Source organism: Myotis brandtii, unplaced genomic scaffold (assembly GCF_000412655.1).
Source record: "Myotis brandtii unplaced genomic scaffold, ASM41265v1 scaffold958, whole genome shotgun sequence".
Taxonomy (NCBI): domain Eukaryota; kingdom Metazoa; phylum Chordata; class Mammalia; order Chiroptera; family Vespertilionidae; genus Myotis; species Myotis brandtii.
In genome coordinates this window covers 174,064-186,236 of record NW_005371960.1, presented here as the reverse complement: position 1 = coordinate 186,236, position 12,173 = coordinate 174,064, and the positions used below count along the sequence as shown (strand labels likewise).

At 34.9% G+C, this 12,173-nt stretch overlaps 1 protein-coding gene across 4 annotated transcripts in view; it reads right to left on the bottom strand.

Annotated features, from left to right (window-relative positions):
- Positions 1-12,173, bottom strand: part of STRN (striatin, calmodulin binding protein) — an 83,302-nt gene that overhangs the window by 2,695 nt on the left and 68,434 nt on the right. For 2 of the 4 annotated variants that reach the window (XM_014533237.1, XM_005886088.2), the window contains 7 exons: positions 11,457-11,504; positions 10,354-10,475; positions 7,146-7,313; positions 5,353-5,493; positions 4,454-4,561; positions 3,255-3,341; positions 2,857-3,154 (listed from right to left, as the gene is read on the bottom strand). In XM_014533237.1, the coding sequence (XP_014388723.1) occupies positions 2,985-3,154; positions 3,255-3,341; positions 4,454-4,561; positions 5,353-5,493; positions 7,146-7,313; positions 10,354-10,475; positions 11,457-11,504 (844 nt within the window). In that variant the 3' untranslated portion in view covers positions 2,857-2,984. Of the gene's footprint in view, positions 1-1,853; positions 3,155-3,254; positions 3,342-4,453; positions 4,562-5,352; positions 5,494-7,145; positions 7,314-10,353; positions 10,476-11,456; positions 11,505-12,173 lie in introns of those variants that run through there. The other 2 variants (XM_005886087.2, XM_014533238.1) reach the window with 2 other exon arrangements.

Below are 12,173 nucleotides of genomic sequence, written 5' to 3'. Positions count from 1 at the left end.
ATATATTTATAAAATATACATACATTTTAGACATTTTCAAATAAATCATCTCCAAAAAATGTGTAGCAAGAATACTGAAGGAATGAAAGTCAAATAAACAAAATTTCTCACAAAGTTCATTATCAACGATGCAGCTCAATTTCTCCCCCTTTAGTCATAACTAAAATGATTATAAAAGCTAAATACTTTGCATAACTAATTATCTGTTTAATGGCAAAAATTGATAAACTTGTTCAATAGAAAAATACTGAAGGTCATTATATCACTCATGTTAAATATCTATCTATGGTTTGAGTAGCAAATGAGCTCCAAATGACAGCTGAGTTTAGAGAAGGGTGCTGCAAGCTCCCACAGATGTACCCACAGCATAGGAAAATAAGGCAGGAACCCACATCTTCTGATGATTTTCATACTATTCCAATACATTTCATCCAAAATATTTACAAACTAAGCCCTATGAAAGCATGTCAATGACTGTTTGAATTTGATTTTTTTCATTTTGTTCACCTTTCTGATGGGCTGAGGGGAAAATCAGACACATGAATATGCTTCTATCTGGCTGGAAGACACTTTGACTCAATTCTAGGCTGACATCACACAGCGCTAGTAGAGAGGAATCTGTTTCTGTGTACACTCTCCAGTGGCACAGCATTGGCTTCCTAAGGAACTTTCAACAGCTCCATCACTTACACTACTGTTTACATTATCTCGTGGTTATTTTCCACTCACTATCAGAAAAAATTCAGCTGTGAGTTATAAAATGCAGGTGAAGAGAAAAGTCTTGGTTTTGAGAATTTCAGTGGCATAAGTAAAGAAGGTACCGAAGACCATGGAAGGTAATTAAAGCAATAACTGGCAGAACAATAGCTTTGTAGTTGTCCATCATAAATACAAAAAGAGTGGGCATCTGGCTAGAATTTTCCAGTATCTTTCTACAAATGTCAGGTTAGCAACAGAATTACTTTACTTCGTGAAGAACCAAAAGAGGAATTCCACAAACACAATGTGAAATTCCGTATCTGCGTGGGAAGGGAATATAAACATTCACCTGGTATATAGCTCAGCTATGATGGGGTAGCTCATGTTCAGGTCAATTCATTTGATTATACAAGAGTTCCTTGAGCCCACTGTTAACCAAAGCTCAGATGAAATGACAAGGTAGCTGTGTCAAAATATTAAAGCATATTGTATATCAACCAAGCATTTAGCACAGGCCCTTAACTTTAAAGAAAATTTGCCTGTATATTGCAGATTTCTAGAAGCAGACAAGCAGTAATTTTAAAGAAATAACAGTTAGTTATCCACATTAACACCAGGATACTTCTTCAAGGAGAAATATCATTAGAAGTGCAAATGTTATGACAATGGAATATGTGGGGACAGGAATGTAGGAATTGTATAAAAGGTTAAGATATTTATGGATATGGATTTTGTAAAGTCTGAGAGCCTACGACATATACATTTTACTGAAAAGGTGGACATTAGTAATTTATTTCTAATTTCTAGCTTGGTCTCTGACATTCTGAATGAACAAGAGTGTGTGAGGAGAGGCAAGAGTTGCAGGGATGAGGTCTGAATACCAGGTTCAGAGAGTGGGTCATGGGACTCCCAAGAGCTGACCACATGTTGGTCAAAGGCAAGGAGCTCAGGGACCCCTGGTCCTTTAATATATGGTTTCCCCCAGAAACAATATTGATTTACTGGCCATTAAACATGTTGTGTTTTAAATTAAACAATGGAGGAAGGGTAGGGAGAGGAAAAGAGAGAGAGAACTATTTACCCAACATTATACACTGAACCCTTCCATCCAGATTTTCAAGAGGTTCTTATTGGAGATGCTAATGGAGGACTTCTGAGGTAAAAAACATTTGCTTTATTTAGTATGTCTGCAAAAGCAGCTGAGATTAACCATACCCTTTGGACTGTTAAAACATAATTATGAAGTATTTTTTCAGTGTCAGATAATTTGAATATGAGAGACAAAGAAGAAAGAGCAGAGATCATTTGAAGTGTGGTTATGTGGGTTTTGATAAATGAGTACTTGCAAATAACCACCATCTTTTCAACCACTGAAAAGTTAAGATTTTATCTATATGAAATAATCACTCTGATACTATAAATACCATGTGAATAAAGTGAGTTTTAAAATTAATAGAAATTATTATATGCCCTGCTTGCCCTTAAAAATAAACAGAATTAAGTTAAATCCTTTAGTAAAAGCAGACTCTATCAACTACTCTTCACAATGGTTAAGTATTTTTGACAACTAAATTTTAGAATGGTACCAAATCCACTTTCAAAAATGTAATACAATACAGAAATGTGCTTACAAACTGAATATCTGTTTAGCATTTCTGAATAATAATATATTTGACATATTATTGCATTTCTTTTTTCCCCCCTAATAGGTAAAATGCTTTGCCAGGTGCTGTATGTGAACAGCTGAAAGGAGAGCTAGATTAAAAACTCATTTTAACACTGCCTGGTCATTATGCTCATAGGGATTAGTACAGCAGATATGGTATAGATTACTGTTTTGACTACCTAATGTGTTTAACAAGACTTCTCAGGGGAGAACTAGGTCTAAATTTCTGCTCTTCCTCTACTCATTCCCAGCCATGGAGCTTTTTGTTATCCTTTATAACGTGCCCTATTTATTCAACAGGGGACAAGCTAAACCTATGTTCGCTCAGGCCTGCCTAGCGAATTAGAACTACTCCAGAAATAAAAGTTCCTATTTTGGGGAAAATCTGAAACAAACAGTTTTCAGGCTCCAGATTCAGCTGAGCTTGCAGCAACCTGAACAAACCTTAGTTTTAGAAAACAGTATATACGAATTGTAAAACTATACTTTACAAATGTTCTCTGTGCTCCTTCAGCAGAACAAAAGGGCAGAATGCGTTGATTCTTTCCCTGGTCTTCTGTATCTCTTTTGTGCAGTTGGTTATTTATAAAGAGATAGAAGGTGAAGAAGATGCATTCTATCATACAAAGACTTTAGCCAGTGCGTCAGCCCCAGCACTGGCTATATAGCATTTGGATGGGTGGAAAGCTACATCATGAATTGATTCTTCAAACTTTTTCCGATGAGCTGTAAACTCTTGGATACATGTCTTACTTTCTAGGTTCCATAAACGTATTGAACAGTCATGACCTATAAAAAAAATTAATTAATTAATTGATTAATTTTAAAAAAACTACATTAACATGAAAATGATAAGAATAAACAAATTATCCGTAGCTGATGTACTTACTGCCAGACATCAAGTACAGGCCATTAGGATCAACCGCTAAACTTGTAACGGCTTCTAGGTGGGCTACCATTGAGTGGATGAGTTTGCCTTTGGAAAAAGAGATTGTTATTCTTTATTAATAGCTTTCCATGAATATATGCCAGTTACTACGTTATACTGGTTTCTTCAGTCACCCATCTCTGTGTACTTACTGCATCAATAGCTTTTTTTCATCACTTAGAACAGATCGCCCTCCCTACTCTGGCCATGCTACTGATGAGAAACAAAAGCTCAAATTCCAGATTATATTTTTGTCTTTCAAATCACAATATAAAAGTCAGTAATCTGTAAACAGATATCCCTTTAAGCCATGTGCATCTACTAGAATTCAGACATTAACCACCTACTTTGCATCCTTTAGCTACAAGCAAATTCTATGGATTGTGGGAACAGAAGAAGAGACTGATACAAAGATAAAGGAACAGAGAGAAAACTGGCCATAATTTTGGTGGAGACAATATATTCTAGAGTTTGAGAACATTAAATTACTCATCACTCACGGCTAAGCAAAGTCAACAAAAGTCAACGTATTTACAAACCCAATAGCGGACACTCAGGTAAATATGGCTGATAACACAGTGTTTTCTCCCAGCAGAACTCTTCATGAATTTCCTTTAGACTAGTGAAATGTAATTCAATAAAAAATGGAAAAGGCCCAATTCAAATCAATGAGGACCAAATAGTCAGTATTATAATGCAGAAAAGATTAGTCCATGTGAAAACGAATAAAATATAACCAATGACTGAGGGATTTTCCATCTGAACACTAAGGCTATTCAAAAACGAATAATTTCAAACAAAATATAGTGATCATAGATGCCTCTACTTATACTTTCTCTCAGTATATTCACAGTAAGAGATCATTTTTATTGGTATTTGAATAAAATTTTCATTATGCTCCTACTGATAACCTTGACTCCAGGGCAAAAATATAGCATGTACTTAATATTAAATAAACTAAGATAATTCTATTTGCTATCACAATAAGTAGTTCTCAACAGATCTAAATGAAATGATCAGGAATTGAGCTGGGAGAGTACCCATATTTCAGTGCCTATTCCCTGATGATAAAGTCATGGACAGATACCAAAATCAGCCTACACAGAGTGAAGACTTTCTTTTTTGCTTTAATATATAATCAATTTTTAATACATTCTTACCTGTATTGTTATCATAGAATTTGATGTGCCTGTCTTCATGAGCAGTGATGCTGATGGGAAGAGTGGGGTGACTAATGACTCTATTTATTTGGCAGGAAGAGTTGGCTGCTAAAAAGAAAAAATTAAAAACAACACAAATTAGTCAAAGCTACTATTTCTTCACACACAAGAGAACTGAATACTCTCCTAAGAGACTGAAAAAGTAAATGATGTCACTTTAGTGTTTTAGTTAGTTTATTCTGAAATTGTGTTCATAATTTTAATGTTAGGAAATGAGAGCTGCCAGAGCAATACTATTCTGATAAATCTAGAGGTACTACCTGCTACCTATGTTTAGCAACTGCAGCCTGAACTGTGATTGTCTGGATTAAGAATAAAGATAGAAAGCAATGGTTTAAAAAGCCCCAAACAAAATAATTCTGTAATATATTCTTCACAACCAGAGAAATTATCTCCTGGCTTCCTGTATCCAATAAGAAGCTTCAGATTTGGGATTTTGAGAGGCACAACTTAATCTATATTCTAATCAGTAAGGAGCAGTGTCAAATTATATCATTAATATAAAGTTAAGTTGGTTGAAAAAATACTATGAGAAATGAAAAATATTTTATATTCCAAATAAATATTTTCTTCAAACAAAATTGAAAACTAATCATTTGGCATAAAATCAACTTGACTCCTCTTTGGAATAAATAGGTCAAATGCTATTTCAAATAGTATAGTTATAAATGTGCATAACCTTAACCCAAAGACTTAAAATCAATTGTAAGTCATTATATCCTTCTAATTAAGCAACTATGTTCTGTGATTTAGCAGGCTGAAGACTTTAGAATGATAAGCATTTTTCAGAGTCAACTCTTTCACTGTGATGAAGACTACTTAAAGACTATTATACATACTCGTATCTAGATTGGATTCTAAAGTGAGAATCCGTTGTTGTGTTTCCATGTTAAAGATGCTTGTATATCCTTTGCTGAATGATGCTACCATAAGGCTCGGGTCACTGCTTACTAGATCCACAGAGGCAGGGATTCCAAATTCTAAAAAAGTCAGAACATATTCATAGAGAATGCTAATTAGAGGGTCTTCTTAACAATGTGCTTAAAATATAGCAAAACAAATAATAGCATGATTTCCTTGAGGAAAAATAAGGCTCGACATTAGGATAAGAATTTGCTCACTGCCATTCAATGGAGATTATTTCTTTTTTTTTTCTTTTAGCCCTAGCCTGTTTCGTTACTCTTACCTGTTCAGCACATCTTCTACCTATTACTCACCTAATACATAAATGGAATGCAAGCCTTTATTCAAAAAATAAATGAAAAACATGTATGGACTACAAGTTTTGCTGCTTCTACCTCAACCTGAAGCTTAGAGCGGCATCATTGAAAATTCTTCATTTTAAAAGCCCATCTCTTAGTAGGAATTCTAACTTATCAAAAACATGGAATTTAAGAAGTAAAGCTCCAAATTGTTATTGGTAATCACGCAAATATTAAATGAAGGCAACTCATCAAAACCTAGACACACATTATCACAGCTCAAGAATAAAGAAGGTATTTTTATTTATCATCTATAATAGGTAAAACTTGGTTAAAACTTGAAGCTTATTTATAAACATAAAAAATAGAATATATATACATGACTATAACCTGATTTTTCCATTTGGTTCAAAATCTAAAGCAAACAGTTTAAAAATGTGTATATTACAGAAGATATATTAATGGCCAATAAGCACACAAATAAAGTGCTCAAAAGAATTAGCCACCAAAGAAATGCAAATTAAATCACAATGAAATACTGCTATACAACAGAATGGCTAAAATTAAATAGACTGACAACACCAAATGTTAGTAACTAAGGATGTAGAACAACTGGAATTCTCATACATTGCTGTCAGTGGTGTAACATGGCATAACCACTCTGGGAAAAAGTCTGGCAATTTCACATAAGGTCAAACACACAATTCTACTCCAAGTCTTTACCCACCTATAATAAAAACATATGCATGTTCACAGCAGCTTGTTCAAAACAGTCAAAAACTGAAAACAATCCAAATGTCCATTAAGAAGTAAATGAATAAACACACTGTGGTTTAATAAAATACTACTAAACAATATAAATAAATTATTGATACTTACTACAACATGGATGAATCACAAAAATATTATAGTGAGAGTAAAAGGCCAGACACAAAAAAGAGTACACATTTTATGATTTCATTTATATGAAGTTTTAGAATAGACAAAACTAATCTATGATGAAAGAAATCACAACAGTGGGTACCTGTGGGTGGGAATGGGGAGAGGGGATGGACTGGGAAGATCATAAAAAAAGTTTATGGAGGTAAAGGAAATGTTCTATATCTTGATGCAAGAGTTATGCATTTGTCAAACTCATTAAAATGTATTCTTATAATTTATATACAGTAAAAACCAGATTATATCTCAACTAAAAATTTTTTAGATGTGTTCTTTCACCAAATACTATGTTTTTAAAACTTATACATAATATTAGTAAGTTGAAAATTCAAATATATATATTTTTACAACTTCAAAAACCCTTCAAATTAAATTTAAACAGTAAGAGTTTATGGAATCATTTATTTATTTGCATGTTTGTTTTTATAATAAGACATAGATAATTTAGAATTTTATAAAAGATTCAGTGAAATAATTTTAAAAGTATGTACCTTGATTATCATTAAACACACTTAAGGCTGGAGCAACCTCCGTTGTGTTCCATAGACGAAGAGTGCCATCTGCTGAGCAGGACAGCAAACGCTGGTGAGCTGCACTGTAAGCCAGACCCCAGACGGCGTCGGTGTGGCCGAGCAGAGGGCCCCTTAGAACAGAAGGGTCTACAGAGAACAGCAAGAAGGCAAAGTCAGGAGAAAGACAACTTACAAAGGTACTTAGAGTCCAGAGAAAACAAAAGGACATGATAACAGTATAAAATATGCTTCCTACTGTCTATAATTTTTTCTGAAATGCTGTAATTAAAAATAGGCTTGGAAATATGCAAATGTAGGGTTTAAAATTTAGAAATTAAAATTACAAAGTACACATTTTTCTATTTTTAAAAATTAGGCATTTCATTCTCCCTCCCTTTTTTCTTCCATTTGTCTAGATAGTTTAAAGAGCATGTTAACACAAATAAATCATCTGAATTTAACTACTTCAGAGAAAACACACTCACATTCCCTGAGAACATGAAGAGAGATCCCTCCCTCCTCCACCTCCTTGAGCACTATGGATACACTCCTTCAGGCCACTTCTCCCACAGTACCACAAACAGCAGTTATTCCTGGGAGCAACGGGCCTCTGACATAAAGGACATGAACTGAGATCTACAGAAACCCCCAAATTCTCAAACAGCAGTAACTGACATGAATGATGTGCAGGGGGGAGAGGGAGGGAGGAGCCAGGGAGAGGGGGGAGGCAGGGAGAGGGTCACTTAGCACTATTTCATGATGAAAGTCAAATTTCAAACTATTAATCCTCACCTTCAAGATGGCTCACAGAGGTTAAGTTTAAAATGTTACTGTTGTTATCTGTCCCATATCCTCTCTCAGTTATACCCTAAAGTACTTATTAAAGACATACTGGTGTTAGGCACTATGCTATATGCCAGGCCACACAGATGATTAAGACACAATATCATCCTTGTCCTCAAGACAGTGTGACAAGTACAGTAATAGTGACAGAAACCAGTTACATGGACAGTAACTGGGATGAGCGAAAGCTTCTTAGGGAGAATGACACCTAGAGTGTACAGATGTCGGCAGGCAAACAGAAGAATCGTTCCTGGTAAAAGAGGCAGCACCTACAAAATTACAGAAGGAACAATAGTGTGATATGTGAGGAGATAAGCAACTAAGAATTACTGGAGTATGAAGTTTGAGGCAGGAAGTAGATGAGATGAAGAGTGGCTAGTTTATAGTGAGACTTCTATGACATATTAAGGTACTTAATTATCCTAAAAGCAGTAGGGAAGGGTTTCCCAGGGACAGCAGGGTAAAGTGCCTACTCAATAAGGTAACTGTAAAGAAAACAGACTAAACAAAATCAAGATGAAGGCAAGGGGACTGTTTCATTAGACAGAGTGATGATGAAGACCCAAGCCAGGGCAGTGGCAAAAAGGACAGAGCAGGAGTAAATTTTAAAAAATATGTAGGAATGACATCAAAAAGACTAAGTAATAAGTAAGGTGTGGATAGTAAAACAGGAATCAAGGATAATCTGTAGGTTTCTAATTTGGGTAATTCTGTAGAGCCACCAACTAATAAATAATATATGGGAGAAGAAATACAGCACTTGAGAGGATTTATGGACAATGAGACAGCCACTTTAACATCTTCTAAAGGCAGTCTGAAGCTTAAAGAGGAGACTTATGAGCCAACAGCATATAAAATTGTGGCAGTTGATTCAATCTGAAAAAGAATATGTGAACAATGCAAAGAACGAGTTAGGGCCTAGACCTTGATAAATGCCAATATTTAAGATAAGAAAAAGAAAAAGAGTTTATGAAGGATAGGGAGGAGGAATTGTCACAGAGTTACATGTCAAAAATGCCAATAGTAAAAAAAAAAAAAAAAAAAGCCAATAGTGGACAAATTTAAAAGAGGATGGAATGGTCCACAGTTTCAGAGAGCCAATACATCTAGTAAAACAAGGACTGTAAAATACCCTTTGGATCAGGACTGAAAATCTTGTTATACTTCAGTGGTGTGACCAGAAATACAAAGGGAGGTGGTGCCCAGGGAAAGGACATGGAATTATTAACTAGTGACGGTGTTTTCCAACATCAAGGAGACAGAGATGGTGAAGGAAAGAGAGTCTAAACAGAAGCCAGGGAGGGAAATAAAGCCAGAAAAGGCTTCCCCTTGCTCAGGATGGGGGGATACCTTAATTTATTTATATGCTCAGGGGATGAGAAGAGAACAAAGAGATTAAAGACGAGAGCCAGAGAGACCTGGGGTGGAGAGTTGGGGAGGGTACCACGCAGCCTCAAAGGAAACAAGAGACAATGGGGTCAAGAGCAAAAGCAGAAGGGTTGGCTTGGGACAGAATGAGGACAACTGATTGATCCTCTGTTAGATAAAGAAGTAAGGAAAAGCATAAAACACATAAATGAGCAAGAGAACTGGGAAGAGAGAGGAGGTTCACCTCTCACAAAAATATATGTTAAATGCTTATTAAAAAAATGTTGGAAAATTTTTTTATTTATTGAATTTCTTATCTTTACTTTGGTTTGGTGATAAAATTAATCTAAAGTGATAATGAAAATAAAATATGGTTTAATGGTAAATATGACACTTTGTACCATTCTAGAATTTAAGAAAACACCAAACAGTCAATTCCTAAACCAGTTTTTACAAGGAATTTTATGTAATAGCTAGTGACAGATTATAATAAGGATTTGTGTCTCCTGGAGCTTCTGAATTTATAAGACCTTTCAAATATTTTGGTGCCATGGACTTGAAAAGTCATTAGCCTCTATGCCGTCCAATAATTGATCAAGAAGATGATGCCAACATGCATTTTCCTTCAAAGTTGTTTATTAGGATAGTGATGAAATATGATTACAGATTAGTAATAATGTATCAAGTACTGCTCAGATGCCTAAAATGAGGAAAACAACTGTCAATCAAGCCAGCAGCTCCCATCAATAAGACTTTGGGTGTTGGGAACTGTTTTCTCAGGAAGAATACATTTTTTCTTTTACATTATATATCAAATTGGTTCTTAAATATAGGAGGAGTTCTTTTGAACAAAATAAAGGTATAGTTCTCTTTTATCAATTTATTTTTTAAAATATCTCATTTTCTCCTTTAATGCTATGTAAAATGTATAAAAAGAAAACATTTTATTCTTTCATATCTTTGGAGACTCACATACCATAGGAGTCATAGGGGTCGATGTTGGGGTTGGTCGTGTTCCAGCCCTGGATCAGTCCATCGGTACCACCACTGTAACACTGCTCACCGTTGCTGCTCATCACCACACAGAGCACTGGACCTCTGGGAGATAACAATCAATTTCTAGTCTCAAAAAGAATCTGATCATAAGACTTACTAAAATTAAGAATACTTAATTATTCAAATGGCTTTCTATTTTTTAGCTTTGTACAATGAATGATACTATCAAAGCATTGTTCATTTTTCTTCCTCTACTAAACCAAAAGTTGGTAGACTATGGCCTATGGGCCCAAACCAGCCAATGGTCTGCTTTTGAACAATCCTCAAACTAAGAATGCAGCTTACATTTTTAAAAGGGTTATAGGTCCAAACTAAACTAAAATGTGTGTGTGTGTGTGTGGCTTGCAAAGCCTACAAATATTTACTATATAAACCTTTACATAAAAAAAATTGTGGCCCTAGCCAGTTTGGCTCAGTGGATAGAGCGTCTGCCTGCAGACTGAAGGGTCCTGGGTTTGATTCCAGTTAAGAGCACATGCCCAAGTTGCAGGCATGATCCCAGTGGGGGATGTTCAGGAGGCAACTGATCAACAATTCTCTCTGATTATTGATGTTTCTGTCTTTCCCTCCCCCTTCCTCTCTGAAATCAATAAAAATATATATATTTTTAAAAAGTATTGTGATCTCTGTGTTACAAAGCAAGTGACCATGGATATTCCTTAAGCTTAACAGGAAAAGCAATATGTGATCACAGTAACAAATTCTTGAATATTTTTATGTAGGTTATCTTTAAGGCGAAAAAAGTCAGGATTTCTAATATTTCAACCTAATTGCCTCAACTTTCTTTTAAGAAAGATATAAACAGTACTTAAACATCATGCAAATAAAATATAATTTCAGCAAGGATCCCTATTTGGTAGTGATAAACTTATTTTTAACATTATCTGCCCGTTTCGTTTACAATTACAAAAAAAGCTACTAAATACAAAAATACATAACACAAATACGTAAGTGAAAGAAAATAAAATATTCTAATCTGGCTGATTTATAGTGATGTTGATTTTTTGAAAAGCACATACTTACTTATGAGCCCTGAATGTATAGATAGGCTCCACATCAAGAGATGTACTCCTAAATGAGAGAGAAAAGACAGCTTTTACCTCTCTAAGTTTCAGCAGTAAACAATATTACTGAATTACATCATAAATTCTGGATTCAATTTCCAGTGCTGTTAGGCAAATTATATAATCTTCTGGAATTTCAGATTCCTTTATGTTTAAAATAAAACAAACAAAAAATAGGATGACACCAAATACAGGATTAAATGAGATTCTACAAGAAAAACAGTTTAGGACAGGACCATGCACTTTCTGTAATTTCCTGGTATTTCCATGCGGGTTAATATGTCTGTCCTTAACACTTACAGAAACTGTCCAAGTCATCAGTTCATTCATTACTCAGAACACTGAGTGTATGAGTACTCTACAGTGCCTAAACTGGCCATGACTGTTAATGGAAACTGGATTTAAAGTCCAATACTGACCATATCCTACATTGTATGCACATTTTTATAGGCATATGGTCTCTCTCCTCAAGTCATTTCCAAAGTTTCAAGTTCAAAGATGAACAGGACACTGTTATTTACAAGTGAAGGTATTATTACTAAGCTATCACCAACAAGAAACATGTTTCAATATTTTTCTTAAAATTTAGTCAAGAATATATGCTGACACATTCACATTCTCTAGTCCAGCCGTGGGCAAACTACGGCCCGCGGGCCGGATCCGGCCCGTTTGAAAT